This window comes from Dendrobates tinctorius, unplaced genomic scaffold (genome assembly GCF_039654945.1).
Source record: "Dendrobates tinctorius isolate UK_male_01 unplaced genomic scaffold, ASM3965494v1 ptg000116l, whole genome shotgun sequence".
NCBI classification, from domain to species: Eukaryota; Metazoa; Chordata; class Amphibia; order Anura; family Dendrobatidae; genus Dendrobates; species Dendrobates tinctorius.
The window spans coordinates 570,576-587,016 of record NW_027361784.1 but is presented as its reverse complement, the minus strand read 5'-3'; the positions used below and the strand labels follow the sequence as shown (position 1 = coordinate 587,016).

The 16,441-nt window shown below is 48.6% G+C and overlaps 1 protein-coding gene and 1 long non-coding RNA gene across 2 annotated transcripts; one reads left to right on the top strand and one right to left on the bottom strand.

The window, feature by feature from the left end:
* Positions 1–671: 671 nt before the first annotated feature.
* Positions 672–3,208, bottom strand: LOC141101206 (uncharacterized). The gene is made up of 2 exons (XR_012234911.1): positions 3,051–3,208; positions 672–2,381 (listed from the first exon to the last, which is right to left on the bottom strand). It is a non-coding gene; the product is annotated as an uncharacterized lncRNA (long non-coding RNA).
* Positions 3,209–3,286: 78 nt separating this feature from the next.
* On the top strand, positions 3,287–15,985 carry ZNF706 (zinc finger protein 706). The gene is made up of 4 exons (XM_073590072.1): positions 3,287–3,456; positions 10,335–10,471; positions 11,981–12,084; positions 15,742–15,985. The coding sequence occupies exons 2-3, from the start codon at positions 10,337–10,339 to the stop codon at positions 12,074–12,076; spliced, it is 231 nt and encodes a 76-aa protein (XP_073446173.1). The 5' UTR covers positions 3,287–3,456; positions 10,335–10,336; the 3' UTR covers positions 12,077–12,084; positions 15,742–15,985.
* Positions 15,986–16,441: the final 456 nt, after the last annotated feature.

The window sequence follows — 16,441 nt, the reverse complement described above, 5'->3', positions numbered from 1 at the left end:
CACACACAGCGAGATACGGCCGAGTCTCGCAGGTTAAAACCAAGCTCTGGTGCCGGCACTCCGGAGCGGAGCGTGCAGCCACACAGCAATACATGGAGCTGCACGCTCCGCTCCGGAGTGCCGGCGCCAGAGCTTGGTTTTAACCTGCGAGACTCGGCCGTATCTCGCTGTAGTGTGACTCCGGCCTTATCGATTTTATCTTAGGAACGCGACTTAAGCCCCCCGTTACACACTGCGATATCGCTAGCAATATCGCTGTAAAGTCACCGATTTTGTGACGTTGCAGCGATATTGCTGCATGTGATACTTACCTCCGACCGGCTCCCCCCGCTGGTTATCGCTGATCACGCGAGAAGCTCCTGGACCATTCCTCGTCGGTCACTTCCTGCTGGGCTTCCTGTGGCGCCGACGAGCAACGCGTGGGCGCGGGCGGGAGGACGTCAGGATCGCCTCGTCTGACAGGTAACGACCCCCGTCCCCAGTGATGTCGCTGGTGAGATCTGCCTGTGTGGCAGCTCACTTGCGACCACCTAGCGATGCACCAGCAATCCTGACCCCGTCATATCGCTAGTCGGGATCGCTGGTGCATCGCTAGGTGTAACGGTACCCTTAGTCTCCTCGTCTGGCCCTTCTCTCTCTGGACGCTGACAAAATTGACCCTACTAACAGGCTGTTGATTATGCACATTTTATTAGTCTCCAAACACAATATCGCTTTTCTTTGGAAAAACCCAAAATCCCCACAAATTAACGATATTATAGACAAAATTAGCCTTCATCACTCATTTGAATTGAAATTTGCAAATGCGCATGATCAATTTGCCAAACATGCTAGGAAATGGTCTAGATGACTGGAGTTGTTCTCTTAAGTCTTCAACCAGAGTGCGCCTGCCTAAGACCATTTGGGTATAGGTCTTCGGCTTGGAACATATTTAATATATGCTTAAATACCTACCTTTGTAATAGTTCATTGCATAATATGCCTCTGCATTAACGTTACATTTTATGTATTCTTTACATTTGGACTTTATTGTCCTTCCTTTTTCCTTCTTTTCCTTTTCATCTTTCCTTCCCCCCTTCCTTCCTCCCCCTTCTTCCCCATTTATTGAAACTCCAATAAAACGTTTGGAAAAACTAATAACAGTGAGAGCAGGAGTGGCTGATGGGAGAATTCAGCCGGCGCGTGCACTGTAAAAAAAAAAAACTTTTTTAAAAAAATACTGCATTTCCCTGATCCACCCAGTCAGTGATTCCATCATAGAAGGAAAATAGATTAGTCTAGCATGACTTGTTTGTTACAAACCCTTGCTGGGTCTGGTTAATTACTGTATTCTTATGGTGATTTCACAATGTGTTTTGTGTCCCCGTCATGGCATAATCCAAAATCTCCCTCAAAACGGGGCCCGGACGCATGCGCCGGCGGCGCCATAGACTGTAAGGGTGACAGCAGAACAAAAATGAGATCTGCCATCACCACCGTGGGGGATTTGGGACTTATGCGTTGATGGGGACAGAGCGCGATGTGAAAGTTCCCTTATCCAAGTACTTACATACATGCTGTTAAATAATTTGTTCAAAGATCTTTCCGGGTATAGAAGTAAGGCTCACTGGCCTGTAATTTCCTGACTCCATCTTCTTTCCTTTTTTGAAAATGGGGACAACATTCCCTCTTCTCCAATCTTCTGGGACGTTTCTTGTTTTCCAGGATTTCTCAAAGATTCTGGCTAGTGGTTCTGTAATTTCCTCTCCTTCAGTACCCTAGGATGTAATTCATCTGGACCAGAAGATTTACATTTATATAAATTAGCTAAGTGTTCCCTCACCTTCTCTCTGTTTATAGATGGTGTGGATTCTTTTATCCCTTTGATGGCACCGTGAAGATCAGTTGACGTTACAATTGCTTTCTTAGAGGACACAGATGCAAAATAGGAATTTAAAAGTTTGATCTTTACAACATCATTTTTGACCACTTCACCCTTTTCATTCCGTAAAAATCCTACAGCATCTTTGACTATTCTTTTGCTTTTCACATACCCCTCAAAATCATTTTTTATTGCTTTTTGCCTTCCTTGCGAGCCTCACTTCATTACTGGCTTTAGCTCTTGCCCTGCATTCCCTGCACAGTCCATTGCTCAGCAGTTCCTCCTCCTCCTCCTTCAGGGGTCGCTTTCTTCTCCCAACCTGTAGCATTGGAGGCAGCAGCAATAGCAATGAGCCACAGGCTGCAGGGGCATGTACAGGATGATGTTCTTTCCTAGAATGTGCAGGGCAGTCTTCTTCTTTACAGGCACATTGCACTGTAATATGATGCCACATCTCTATATACATGTCTGTATTCTAGGGAAATAAACGTCAGAGATTTCTTTTCTTCCTGTAAAATGACTAAAATATAATGAAAAATAATTAAAATACTGACATTTTAATGCTTTTTTTATGAAATAAACATCACAAATCAGCAATAGCAGACATATTTGGTGTCCCTATAATTGTAACGACCTGCACAATGCGGCGATCAGACTATGGACCAGTAAATGGCGCGATTGTTTTTTTTTTCCTCCCTCAAACATGTAACGCTGAGGCCGCCGTTCACACATTGCGTGAATACTGCGTTTTTTTATGTGTTTTCACAGCTGCCCCGAAAACGCATCAAATAAGGAGGGAAAAGGCCTGAAAAAAATGCAGCAAAAATCAGAGAAAATCGTTATTGCATAGATTGGTGCATAAAAAATGCAGCATTTACGCAACGTGTGAACACGGCCTTACAGATGGCAGAGAAAAAGCCCACATCTCCTCTCAACAAGCCCCACGTCGCGACAGGGACCGAAGAATTTAAAAAAAAAAGTTATGTTTTTTTTTTTTTTGGAAGAAGCAGTGGGGAAAATGCAAATGTAAAAAAAATGGCAGTGGAGGCAAAAGGTTAATGGGAGGGGCCTAGAGCAGCAGCGTCTCCCTGACGTCACTTATTAGAGGTTGTCACCCGCCAATCCGTGCGCACATGACGCCATCTCCCCGCCGCACTGCTGCTGCCGCAGGTTTGTGTGAGGTAACTACCATGGAGCAAGTGAGGACACCGGGGCTCTCGCTGCAGAACTCCGACCAGACCCAATCAGCCTCCGACCGTCTGACGTCACCATGGCGTCCTCCCATTGGTCTACACTATCGTAGACGCAGCCCGGGCCCCGCCTCCCTTCTTGTTCCCCTGGATACGACCGTGTGCGATACGCATGCGCTCAAATAAGCATTCTTATTGGTCCAAAAATGAATATACTTTTGGTCCGCCCATCCTCTTGTTCCCCTGGATACGGCCGTGTGCTAGCGCGCCTGCGCAGAGAAGTTTGTTTTGCTAAGGGGCGGAGCTTGGAGCAGCGCAGGTCCGGATACAAGCGGTTTTCCCCTCCGCCTCTTTTCTTCACCGGTTGCAGCAGTGATCGCCGTCCTCCCGGCTCCTCCGTGAGCGGTAGGTCCCACTGTGGGCTAGTGAGGAGCTGTGATGAGGCGTGTACTCGGTAGTGGCTCTGGATTAGTGATATAGACAGATCCGAGCCGGTGAGAGGCGCCGAGCATATGTTACCCCATGGCTGCCTGCCGTGTGCCCGGAGCTTCCAGCACTTTCTGCTTGTGTGCTACCCTCGTGTCCTATTTGCTGCTGGCAGATTAAGGGTTAAAGGTGTCTGCTGGAAAGATCTGGATGGGAACTGACCCAGTGCAATGGACGGGTGGGCTGGCGGTGGACGGGGGGATTCACGTTGCTGGCAGCGGACTGGTGGGCAGCGGATGAACTGGTGGACAGTAGATAAACGAGTGGGCTGGTGGTGAATGGACTGGTGGGCAGTGGCTGAACGAGTGGGCTGGTGGTGGATGGACTGGTGGGCAGTGGCTGAACGAGTGGGCTGGTGGTGGATGGACTGGTGGGCAGTGGCTGAATGAGTGGGCTGGTGGCGTACAGGTGGGCAGCGGGTGGGCTGGTGGACAGTAGATAAACGAGTGGGCTGGTGGGCAGTGGATGGACGGATGGGCTGGCGGCGGGTAGGTGGGCAGCGGATGGACAGGTGTGTGGGCTGGCAGCGGACAGGTGGCAAAAGTAGGGACAGGCTGGCAGCAAACGGACGGACAGCAACAGATGGGCTGGCGTTGCTGCTGCCGGATGAACGTACTGACGTTATCCCCAATATCCCAGTTGTAATATCTGCCAATTATCGGTGAATATTTCCTGCTGTGACCATAATAAGGGTCGTCTCCAATGACCTTTGGTGGGCCGTGAAACTTTCCAGCCAATCGCCATTTAGTAGAGTTGGTGCAGATGGACTCCCAGCGCCCGATCCATCAGTCAGGTGAGTAATCGGTGGCCGCTGGATGGGAGCCATGAGATCGGCCTGTTACTCGTCGGTATCTGTGACTTTCCTTTTGATAATCTGGCCTGGCATAGTGTCACCATCGTACCGCTATGTGAGGTCACTCCAGGAGGAGCCGCGGTGCCGGGAGGTAAGAGGCCGTTCTCCACAGAGCGCTGACCTGGCCGATGGACCGAGTCCTGCAAGTCGATCCTCACTGAATAATGTGTGCCCGTTCTCCCGGCCCATCTGTGGATGTCGTATAATGGTCATCAGCTTGTATGTGAATGGTGAAACCTGTGGTGATCTAAAGACATGACTCATTAGAAGATCTGGCCTAGTGTCTCTGTACTGAACCATGGGTCCGACTCCTCTTTTAAGTGGGGAATGTTACTCCGGTTGCCCAGACTTCCAGCGCTTCCATGCCACCTCATCGGTTCCCATGTGGATATTTCCCGCACACATATTTGGGGGTTATAACTCAAGCAGAGACCGGAGTAACATCTCGGCGTAAGGAACGCTGCAGTTCATGGGCCGGTGTAGGCATCCGCTTTACGCCCAAGTTTTGGCATAGCCACCCGAGTTCCTCCGCACATTTTGGTGGCTTAAAGGCGCCCAAAATTTCAGAAGTTGTCTGCAACTTCATGTGACATTCAAAAAGTGACTTTTCAAAATGTTTTACATCAGTTTTAACACTTTGATGATTCGGGGTCTCATTATCTCATAAGGCAGAACATCGCGATCTTGTAAGATGAGATGACTAATAAGCTGGTGCTATAGATCGTCTCTCATCACTGATCGTTAGAACTCTGAACTAGGAGATTCTAAGACTGATCTCCTCTCTTTAGTGAGTGCTAGTTTATAATTTTGTGACAATTACATTTAGTATTATGATCTAAAATATAACTTAAAAGGGGTCGTCCGCTGCTCAGACAGCCCTTTTTAGTTCCTCCAGCGGCTAATGTCACTCGACCACCGAGGAGCCAGTGCCGATGTCGCTGGAATAGCGCCCACCGAAGGTCAGGGTGGCAGCTACTATTACACAAGGGTTGTCAACTATATTAGCCATGACGTGACCCGGCTTTCTCATCCATCATAATATCTCAGATTTAGGCTATGTGCACACGCTGCGGATCTGCAGACAGTGTACAGTAGCATGTAAGTCTATGTGATTTACATTCTGCTGTGCACGTGCTGCGGATTTTTAACTGCGGAAAAGCTGCGGTTTTGAATCCGCAGAAAGAAATGACATGTCACTACTTTTCTGCGGATTCTGCTGCGGTTTACCATCTCCTCCATTGTAGAGGTGATAAACCGCAGGTAAAACCGCAGGTCATTTTACCTGCGGTTCCGCAGACCAATCCGCAGCTTGTGCACTTAGCCTTAGACTTATCTGATATAACTAGTAATGAGTTTAATGTAAATATTAAAAAGATAGAGACCACACTATTTTAATACTTAATGTACAAGTGCACAAAATGTAATCAAAGTATTGTATTATTTGCTACATTGTAACAATCATGCGGAAAAGGTTAAATGTTCTGCTCTTCGGGAGGGTCCAGCTCTTCCGCCCTCTGACTCACACTTTCCTATGTAGTGAAGCCGCTGCATTTCTTGTATTTGCACCAATTCACCCAGCTACGCCTGATAATGCCACAGAGGGTGATCCGTGTCCCCCTCCCCCAAATCATTGCTCCTCTCCAGGTAAGAGGCTTCTGGATCTGCTCTATAATTGCTCTGGATCCCATTCCCTCCCGGCGCTCCCGTTACATAAGCCGTGGAGTTGGGTAACTTCAGAGCGCGGCGTCGTAACATTGTTTTCTATTTCGTAACTTTTGTTTAAGAAAAAAAAGTTTTCTATTGTAAACAGTTTGATACATTGTAACAATATCTTACTGGACAGCAAGGTATAGAGGAGAGGCGATGGGAAGAAGGGCGGCCAGGGGGCTGTGTGTATGGATGATTGGACTTGTGATCAGATGGGATAAGCGGTGGTGTCCTACAGGATCAACTTCCCCTATGAAAAAAACCCAAAATGAATGGGTGCTGAGCTCCGGCGTGCGATTACTCCACTAGCTTCCACTTCCTTGCGAGATCTTATTTTTTAGATGCGCCATCAGTGTGTGCTACTATATACTCTTCTGGCCCAATTGATTGGCAGAACAATGGGGCTTCCTAAAAGTGTCAGTGTCGGGTACTGCGGCTCATACCAAGCTTTGCCCCAGTCGGTTACGTGAGCTGCACTATCGGGCAGAGTCGCCTGTATGAAAACACAGCAATGGCTTCTTTATCGAGATCCTTAGATCAGGAACAGCATAGACATTTATAGAACACTTCATAACTTTCCTAAATTCTTATGAAAACTTTTACATCCCGTCCTGCATTGTCCTACTGTACCCAATATTTTATATATTTTAGGAGTCTGTCCATTTTATACCAACTTCACCAAAATGGATTCTGACTCCACTGCCCTGGTTCTGGCCTACGTGGTGCTAAAAAGACAGGTCCATTAGCTGATGACCATATGGTTTTTTTTTTTTTATTTTAATTTTTTTTCTTGAGGGTGGGGTGGTTTGAGGTGTTGACCCTACATAAAGGTGTGTGGACTATATTGTGTGATCCAACTTGAAAATTGATAAAATCAGGGAAGTTGCCAAATGGAACACCTTTTTAAAGGGAATCTGTCACCTCCCAGGGACGTATGTGACCTATTAATATGGGCATACAGGTAATAGAAATGTTACACTAGTCGTACCTGTATGACTCATTAATAGCCTTGTTGCTGAGCTATCTTATATTCGTTTTTGTAAGTTAATGATTTCTTCCAGGCTCTGGGGCGTGCTGTGCGTGGAAGAAATCCCTGTCTCGTCTCATTGCAATACTAACCCCCCCCCATGCATGTCAGTTTTGTCTCTAGAATCCCGCGCCTGCATCCTGCACTCCTCTCAGAAATCCATACCTCATCCTTCTATGGGCGCTGCACTTGGGGATCTTCTGCGCAGGCGCCTGCGTTTTCCGCTCGAATGACCTCCGGCAGTTGCGCTGATGAGGTGCTCTCCCCACTTCCTCCCTGCATAGTCATTGCTAGGAACCATGTGTACATCGCAATGACTGACGTGCATGGAAGGGGGTAGTGTTACAATGAGGAGGCAGGGATATCGTCCAGGCACCGCATGCCCCGGAGCCTGGAAGAAATCATTAGCATCAGGAAAGAATATAACATTTCTCAGAAACAAGACCATTAATATGAGGCATACAGGCAGGACTGGTGTAACATTTGTTACCTGTATGCCCATAATAGGTTGTATATGTCCCATTTAATAACACATCTGTCCCTATTACAATCGGGGTCCTGTACTGGAACAGTCTTTTAGATTAAAAAAAAAACTGAAATAACAACTGGCCTTGTGAACACAGACTAAGTAGACTAGGTAATGTAGCAAACCTTCATCTGCAAGGAGCGTTAGGTCTGCAAAAGTTTTCGCCTCTGGATGTAATAAGAATGTCTCCCACCACTGAATGTGATCAGAGATCCTGTAAGAATTGCAGTTTGGTAGAACATTTCAGAGCGTATCGTTTTATACTCGACCATAAATTCCCTGTAGCCTCCGAGTCCAGTTTTGTACACTGGCCACATGAGTGTCACCTTATATAATGTCCGTAGTCGGGGAGGTCTAGGATTTTCTGGTTTCCCATACCAGTGAGCTTCAGATCTGGTAGCTGGCCACATTGGGCAGCTGATGAGTCCGGCACGTGCCACCCCTGTGCTCAGCAGCTGTCGCCATGTGTGACTCCTCTGCAGAGGATGCGTGACGGGGCCTGATCCGACCTTTCCGGATCTAGAAGTTATTCTCATAACAGCATTGCCTTCCTGACTGATTAGAACACTTCTTTTTCTCTTCTTTTTTTTTTTCTTCCATGGTTCTACACAAATTTCTATTGTTGCTCTTTGTATGTAATTTTTCCTTTATTTTGATATTATATTTACCGTATGCCAATGAAGTATAATGGTGATCTGAATGCATATTTATTTATGTCTTCATGAGGATATGAAAAGCCATCAGTATCAGGTGGAGTGCCAGATCACCACCACTCAATCTGATATATATTGTTTACCTTAAGGCCCCGTCTCACTAAGCAATCTCGGTAGCGAGATCGCTGCTGAGTCACAACTTTTGTGACATAACAGCGATCTCACCAGCGAGATTGCTGTGTGTGACAGCGATGAGCGAGCGGCCCCCCTGCCGGTATCGCTGATCGCTGCAAGAAATCTCTGGACATTTCTTTGGTCGCTGGTCTCCCGCTGGCCAGCACACATCGCTGTGTGTGACAGCGGGAGACCAGCGATCTGGTGTAAAAAATAATAAAAAAAATATAGTTATTCTCACCTTCCGACGTCCCGTTCAGCCATCCTGCCTCTCTCCACGCTCCGGTCCCAGTGATCCTTTGCACGAATGACCACGAGACTTTGTTATCCCGCGAGACCGTGACATCTCGCGGTCATTCATGCAAAGGATCACTGGGACCGGAGCGTGGAGAGAGGCCGGAAGACTGCGCGGGACATCGGATGGTGAGAATAACTATATTTTTTATTTTGATTCTATTTTTTACAGGATGGCCAGCGATGCCGGGCGCTCGGCATCGCTGTGCTGATCGCTGGTGAAGCTGTCTGTGTGACAGCTCACCAGCGATCACATAGCGACTTACTAGCGATCCTGACACCTTGATATCGGTGTCGGGATCGCTGGTAAGTCGCTTAGTGAGACGGGGCCTTTAGGCTGGGTCATCAATCTCAGTGTGGACTTCCTGCCCTGCAATGGGACCCCATGCTGAGCTGCAGTGCTGGAGAACGGCCACTATACCGTACGGGTATGGCGCTGTTCTGGCTCTGTTCAATGGCTGCCACAAGAGCTACACGTTAGGCTGCACATCTCCACAGCCAAGTGGCTGACGCACCCGAAATGTTCTGCAGGTAGTGAACTTGAGGCGCCTATGGTCCTTTGATGGCAGTTGGCCTACATCTTTCTTTCCCAGCTACCCCACACGCTTAAGTTTTTTCCATTTTTCACTATGAAAGGGGAAGTAAGCCGCTGTCAGACATCTCCTGGATCACCACTGTAATTTATCAATCTGTCTTGAGTTGGGGGGGGGGGGGGGTCCCCTATGGGGGACTTCTATTTGGCCTCCCATGAATAAGATTGTAGCAGCCCATACATAATTCTTTTTAAATCAGATCCTGTACCCTTCAATAGATAATGTATCCCATACTTCCCAGCAGATGCCACCTGCCTCCAGTACTTGCATGGAGATCATGAGGTCTCGTTCTCCCCCTTCATTTACTCTCACCAGTTCACAGACGACATGGCACTTCATCTGGCCATACGCATTAGACAGCTTTCAGACGAACTCTAGTTCAGCCAATTACTGTCTCTCTAGACTTACCATACTCCGTTCCTGTGTTCTCTATGAGGGATCTGCTGCCGGACTCCTGGTGATGGCTTATCTACTCGCCGAATGAAAGGATCGGGCAGCTTAGTATTAACCGCCTCGTCCTTTGTCACCTAATCTGTTGGGGTTCAGCCTTTTATGTAACCTGTATGGGGGCCCGGTAGGCTAGCCCTACAGATTAGACGCTTTTTTCATCATTGGCAATCTAAAGGCCAATGTTCATGTGTTCTGGATCAGGGCCGTGGCAAGCCACCGCCAATCACCGGAGGCAGCTCGTTTCCAAATGCCCGATCCCTCTCTTCCCCCAATATCTGCCTTCAGGGGACAGTCAGAAGGCCATGAACCTCAGATGCTAGGCTGGTCCCACCACATCATATGTGGCCAGCTGCAGACCAGTCTCCTGTGTTGTCCATGTGACTATGGCCTTTAAATAGTGTGTTGTATGTGTGTCGCGGCCTGGAAGTGAGCAGGTGGTGTGGCGCTATCGTGTAGTCCTGTCTGTGCACCTGCTGTGCTGCCGGCATTTCTCATGGAAGTAACGTGTCTAACATTGCAGATATGGCTCGAGGACATCAGAAGATCCAGTCCCAACAGAAGAACGCCAAGAAGCAAGCAGAACAGAAGAAGAAACAAGGACACGACCAGAAAGCTGCCGCTAAAGCCGCCCTAGTGTTCACCTGCTCCGTCTGTCGGGTAATGCCGTGCGGTCGTCTAGAACAGCCCTATTCTGCCATAAGATGACTGAGCGGCTGCAGGAACGTGAGATGTGGTCGTGCCGCCGCTTATCTTTTGTGCAGGATGTCTGTCTGCTCTCTGTACCGGTCATCACATCCTGCTGTCACCTACCAGATGTTCACACTGACATAATTCACGTCCCTATCTGATGTATTCCCTTCATGGGCCGTACGAAGCCTCGCCCAGTAGGGCCTTAAAGGGGTTGTGCAATGCTTCTGGTTTCCACATGTCGGAATGACAGCTGTAGCGACTTGCCGGGCTGAGACAACGGCGGATATCGTGTATATGTGCCTTGATCAGAATATCACCCTGGAGGGTGTCCATTGGTTGCCTTGGCAGCTGTCTTGTCCGGCAAACGGCAACACCCGACCTGGTAAAGAGGCGCTGCACAACCCCTTTACAAAGTTATATTTCAGTCTGCAGAGAGCGGCGCTGCTGGTGTGAACAGGGTGTAAGAAATTAATCTGCGTGGGACTGGTTTGTTAGGGGCTAGTCCTGCCTAAACTTGTTGCTAGCTAGCTAAAGGACCCCCACCCTATCTTTAGGTATCTTCAACATCATAGACTTGAACAGAGTGAAAGACTGAATGTGCGACCCAAACGACCATCCAGCTCCTGTTCTTTGCTATTGAGCTTGTAAGCGCTGCTCTGAAGCTGTTCAGATACTGTATCCAGCCCCCAGTGCCCCTGGGGGAGGAGTGGTGAGCTCCTGAAGACAGATCTTGAGATCAGATTTAGTATCGTGGTTAGCTGAACACCAGAGGTTCTTGTGGCCGGGGAGTCAGCACAGAGCTATTCCCTCCTCCTGAATGAGTCCTGGGTCGGATCTATGGTACAGCCGTATGCCAGAGCTCCGTCACCTGCAGACGAGGCTGCCATACCTGGACCGTCACAGGCGTGGACTAGACAGAAGAACAATATAAGGGCCTTTACAGTGCAAGAGGTCCTCATGATGCACAGTGCCTTGCTTTGGAGGTAGATGTGGGCCCCTGTGTGGCTGCTCCAATGGTGTGGCCTCCCCTGGCTCATCATGGTGCCGTAGCCGCAGGGTTGTATATGGCCCTGAGCATCGGACGTGGCCAGCATGTACTGACCTCCCAGCCGTTACCCTGATCATGGCAGACGAGAGGCGGCGCCCACAGCTGTATTGTGAGGTGTAACTGCACATTGGGTAGTGTTGCTGGCGTATACGCTTCCCATAATGAATGAAGGCAGGCAGTCTGCAGAGCTCCAGCTGTAACTCTACTAGTTCCAGTGTGGCCTGACAGCCCAGGACATGCTGGGAGTTGTAGTTTACAACAGCTGGCTTTGACGCTGATCTTGCATGGATGAAATATGGATGATTATTAGATCCCTGTGTAGATGGTCTCGTAGAACGCGCGGTTGACAGTGTGGGGTAATATGGACACAATGTATCGGGATGGCGCTTTACGTTCTCATACTCCGATTGTTATTCCTTCCTTGACAGACACAAATGCCAGATCCCAAAACCTTCAAGCAGCACTTTGAGAGTAAACATCCGAAGGTTCCTCTCCCCCCGGAGCTGGTTGGCGTGGAAGCCTAGAGTGTAAGGTAAGCTAGCTGTGCCCATATAATGCCACCCACCGATGAGACTTCACCTACTGGTCACTGCTATCACCTCCGCTACGTGTTCAGAACCTCTGTGTGTTACGCTATAAGGGCGAAGGCTGGGCTGATGGCGCAAGGTGGCGTCTCTGATAACCGCATGTCAGGGGGCTTATTAGGACATGTCGATGTGATAATGAGACAGTGGAGAGGCGCTAACGAGCAGCTAATCTCCCACCGGGAAAGGGCCTGCTCACTGCAGGATCCACCGATCACCAAAATGGCTCCCATGTTTACCCCCTTCCCAGCATAGGATGTAATGGTACGTCCTACATCTGGTCTCCATGCATGGAGTGGGCTCAGGAGCTGAACCTGTGCCATATCTGGCAGATGCCGGCTGTGTTACACATCTGCCTGTAACACCTCTGGCCGCCGCCTCGTAGGTCCAGCCTCTGGCCGGAAGTCATAAACAACATCACTTAATACAGTTCTATTGCAGTACATAGAACAAGTGACCACAGGTTCGAGTCACATAAGGAAATTAAAAATATATATATATATATATATATATATATATATATATATATACACACACACACACATTACCTAATTTGTATGTCAGATTTACCAAAATATAACATATAAAGTTAAATAACCCCTACAATAAATGCCATAAGGGGAAATTAATCAAAATGCCAGCGTTGCTGTTTTACATTTGCCACATTTCCTTAAATATAGTAAATTTGTACCTCAAAGTGTCAGTAAGGCTAGTGCTGCACTCCTCAGGCAACATGCCTGACCAAAGATGTCTGCCTGACTATTTTAGAGCTGCAACTTTTCTGTTTAAAAAATGGCCAAATTCCAGACACCAGTTACATTTTTGGAAATCCATGCCACTGTGTCACAGGTAGCAACAACTGCGATTTCAGTGTCACGCAACCAATGTGTAAGTCTTGATCTAAAAACTATATCTTGCCTTGCAAAAAAAAAAGTCCTCCCATAGATCCATCGATGGACAAAATCAAGTTGGGTATGGGCATAGACTCATCGTCAGATCACTGAACACCATGAAAACAAAAAAAAAATAAAAACAAAATCATGATGCAATGGGGAGGGCATGATGAGCTCCCCCAGAGCTGACGGAGTACAGGACTCGCTGTCTCGAAGGACATTGAATCCAATCATGCGTCGCTTGCTTGAATGAGAGAACAAGTTTCAGGACCCCATTATAAGAAGAGTGGGGGTCCCAGTGGTTAGGCGCCCCATAGTCAGGCATATATTACCGTATATACTCGTGTATGCTGCTCCATAGATTATGCCCCCCATATGCTGCTCCATAGATTATGCCCCCCATATGCTGCTCCATAGATTATGCCCCCCATATGCTGCTCCATAGATTATGCCCCCCATATGCTGCTCCATAGATTATGCCCCCCATATGCTGCTCCATAGATTATGCCCCCCATATGCTGCTTCATAGATTATGCCCCCCGTATGCTACTCCATAGATTATGCCCCCCCGTATGCTGCTCCATAGATTATGCCCCCCCGTATGCTGCTCCATAGATTATGCCCCCCCGTATGCTGCTCCATAGATTATGCCCCCCCGTATGCTGCTCCATAGATTATGCCCCCCGTATGCTGCTCCATAGATTATGCCCCCCGTATGCTGCTCCATAGATTATGCCCCCCCGTATGCTGCTCCATAGATTATGCCCCCCCGTATGCTGCTCCATAGATTATGCCCCCCCGTATGCTGCTCCATAGATTATGCCCCCCCGTATGCTGCTCCATAGATTATGCCCCCCGTATGCTGCTCCATAGATTATGCCCCCCGTATGCTGCTCCATAGATTATGCCCCCCGTATGCTACTCCATAGATTATGCCCCCCGTATGCTGCTCCATAGATTATGCCCCCCGTATGCTGCTCCATAGATTATGCCCCCCGTATGCTGCTCCATAGATTATGCCCCCCGTATGCTGCTCCATAGATTATGCCCCCCCGTATGCTGCTCCATAGATTATGCCCCCCCGTATGCTGCTCCATAGATTATGCCCCCCCGTATGCTGCTCCATAGATTATGCCCCCCCGTATGCTGCTCCATAGATTATGCCCCCCCGTATGCTGCTCCATAGATTATGCCCCCCCCGTATGCTGCTCCATAGATTATGCCCCCCCCCGTATGCTGCTCCATAGATTATGCCCCCCCCCGTATGCTGCTCCATAGATTATGCCCCCCCCCGTATGCTGCTCCATAGATTATGCCCCCCCCCGTATGCTGCTCCATAGATTATGCCCCCCCCGTATGCTGCTCCATAGATTATGCCCCCCCCCGTATGCTGCTCCATAGATTATGCCCCCCCCCGTATGCTGCTCCATAGATTATGCCCCCCCCCGTATGCTGCTCCATAGATTATGCCCCCCCCCGTATGCTGCTCCATAGATTATGCCCCCCCCCGTATGCTGCTCCATAGATTATGCCCCCCCCCGTATGCTGCTCCATAGATTATGCCCCCCCCGTATGCTGCTCCATAGATTATGCCCCCCCGTATGCTGCTCCATAGATTATGCCCCCCCGTATGCTGCTCCATAGATTATGCCCCCCCGTATGCTATTATGCCCCCCCGTATGTTGCTCCATAGATTATGCCCCCCCGTATGTTGCTCCATAGATTATGCCCCCCCGTATGTTGCTCCATAGATTATGCCCCCCCGTATGTTGCCCCATAGAATATGCCCCCATATTCTGAAAAAAAAAAAAGCCATACTCGCCTCTCCTGGGTCCATCGCCGCTTCTTGTGTCAGTGACTGTTCAGCCAGAAGAGGGGCGGCGCGCACTAACCACATCACCGTGCCCCCTGCTGCCTAAACGTCACTGACACAGGATGCAGCAGAGACAGCGGTGAGCAGCGATGGACCGGGGGACAGGTGAATATCGCTATACTCGCCCATCCTGCCGCGGTCTCTGCAGCCTCGCTCGCTTCTCCACTGTCTCCCCTTCCTGTCTTCAGCGGTCACGTGGTACCGCTCATTACCACTCATGAATATGCGCATATTCATGAGCGGTAATAAGCTGCACCACGTGACCAGTGGAGAAGCGAGCGAGGCTGCAGAGACCGTGGCAGGACAGGTAAGTAGGATCTGACACCCCCGCTCCCCCCTCCCCCGCCGACCCCCAGGTATATGACCCGTGTATAAGCCGAGAGGGGGACTTTCAGGCCCCCAAAAATGGCCTGAAAATCTCGGCTTATACACGAGTATATACGGTACTTATTCCTTTTCGCCATGTTTAGGAATTCTCTCTCGTTTAGATCTGTCTAAACCCATTTAGGGTGGGAAACGCTGATCTGATTGCAGCTTGATGTGGATCTAGTGGTGGGTCAGTCTTGGGTGACGGGGAATTTACACAGCCAGGACTTCTATGGTCTCGCCATCTGCTTCTATTGAACGTCTAGGCATGAAGAAGTAGCGTATGGGCAGTGTGGCCGCCTCATTGTACCGCTGCGTGCATGGATCCCTATTACTGATTGCCCAGCAGCTGGCATGCCGTATGCCAGCCTTACCTTCATAGTAGGGGACAGTAGTTTGTAGACTGGGCTTTGGGTCTTGGAAATTTTAGCAATCTAATTTTTTATTAATTTTCCTCCCTTTTTTTGTTTTAGGGCACTCCTTCACTATATCGACTGTTCTCGGGTGGCTTATTTGAAAGGGGCTCTAGGATCCACCACATTTTTATGCCGTTCCCTTCACAAGGGGTCTGTACAGCGACCTCCAAATGTACAGTTATTTACTAATTTGTAAATCTCAAAGTTGGGCAATTCTCAAATTTTTACAGTTGTAATTATATTGATTTGATGTCCATAATGTGTATAATTTGTTCAATAAAGTAGTACCTTGATTTTACAAGTGTCTGTTCAATGTCATCCATCACAGAGCGAGGTAACAGATCAGAGAGGCCAAACCTGCTGCAGATAAGGTCCTCCATGGGATTGAGATCTTCAGGGGGCCTGGCCATGGGCCCAAAATTTCAATGTCTTGTTCACTGAGCCACTTGGTTATCACTTTGACCTTTTGATATGATCTGCATCATACTGGAACAAGCATTGTTCATCACCAAATTGCTCCTGGGTCATTAGGAGAATTTTGCTTTTGCAAGATGTTTAGATCCCATTCTTTATTAATGGTGTTCTTCAAAATCGTGAGGAAGCCCCCACACATGAATGGTCTCATGACACAGGAATTATGGTTGTGCCCTGAGTATCGGGGTAGAGGGCGAGCTTATTTTCTCTGGAGCCCAATTCTGATGAGCGCCATCATGAGTCCAGGGCAAATTGTAGAAGTCAGTCTTGTAGAAGTAGGGTT

Bases quoted from the DNA above. Each gene is read 5' to 3' on its own strand.
- ZNF706 (XM_073590072.1), top strand. From the start codon at position 10,337: ATGGCTCGAGGACATCAGAAGATCCAGTCCCAACAGAAGAACGCCAAG. The intron at 10,472-11,980 runs GTAATGCCGTGC...CTTCCTTGACAG, and splicing joins TCACCTGCTCCGTCTGTCGG to ACACAAATGCCAGATCCCAA.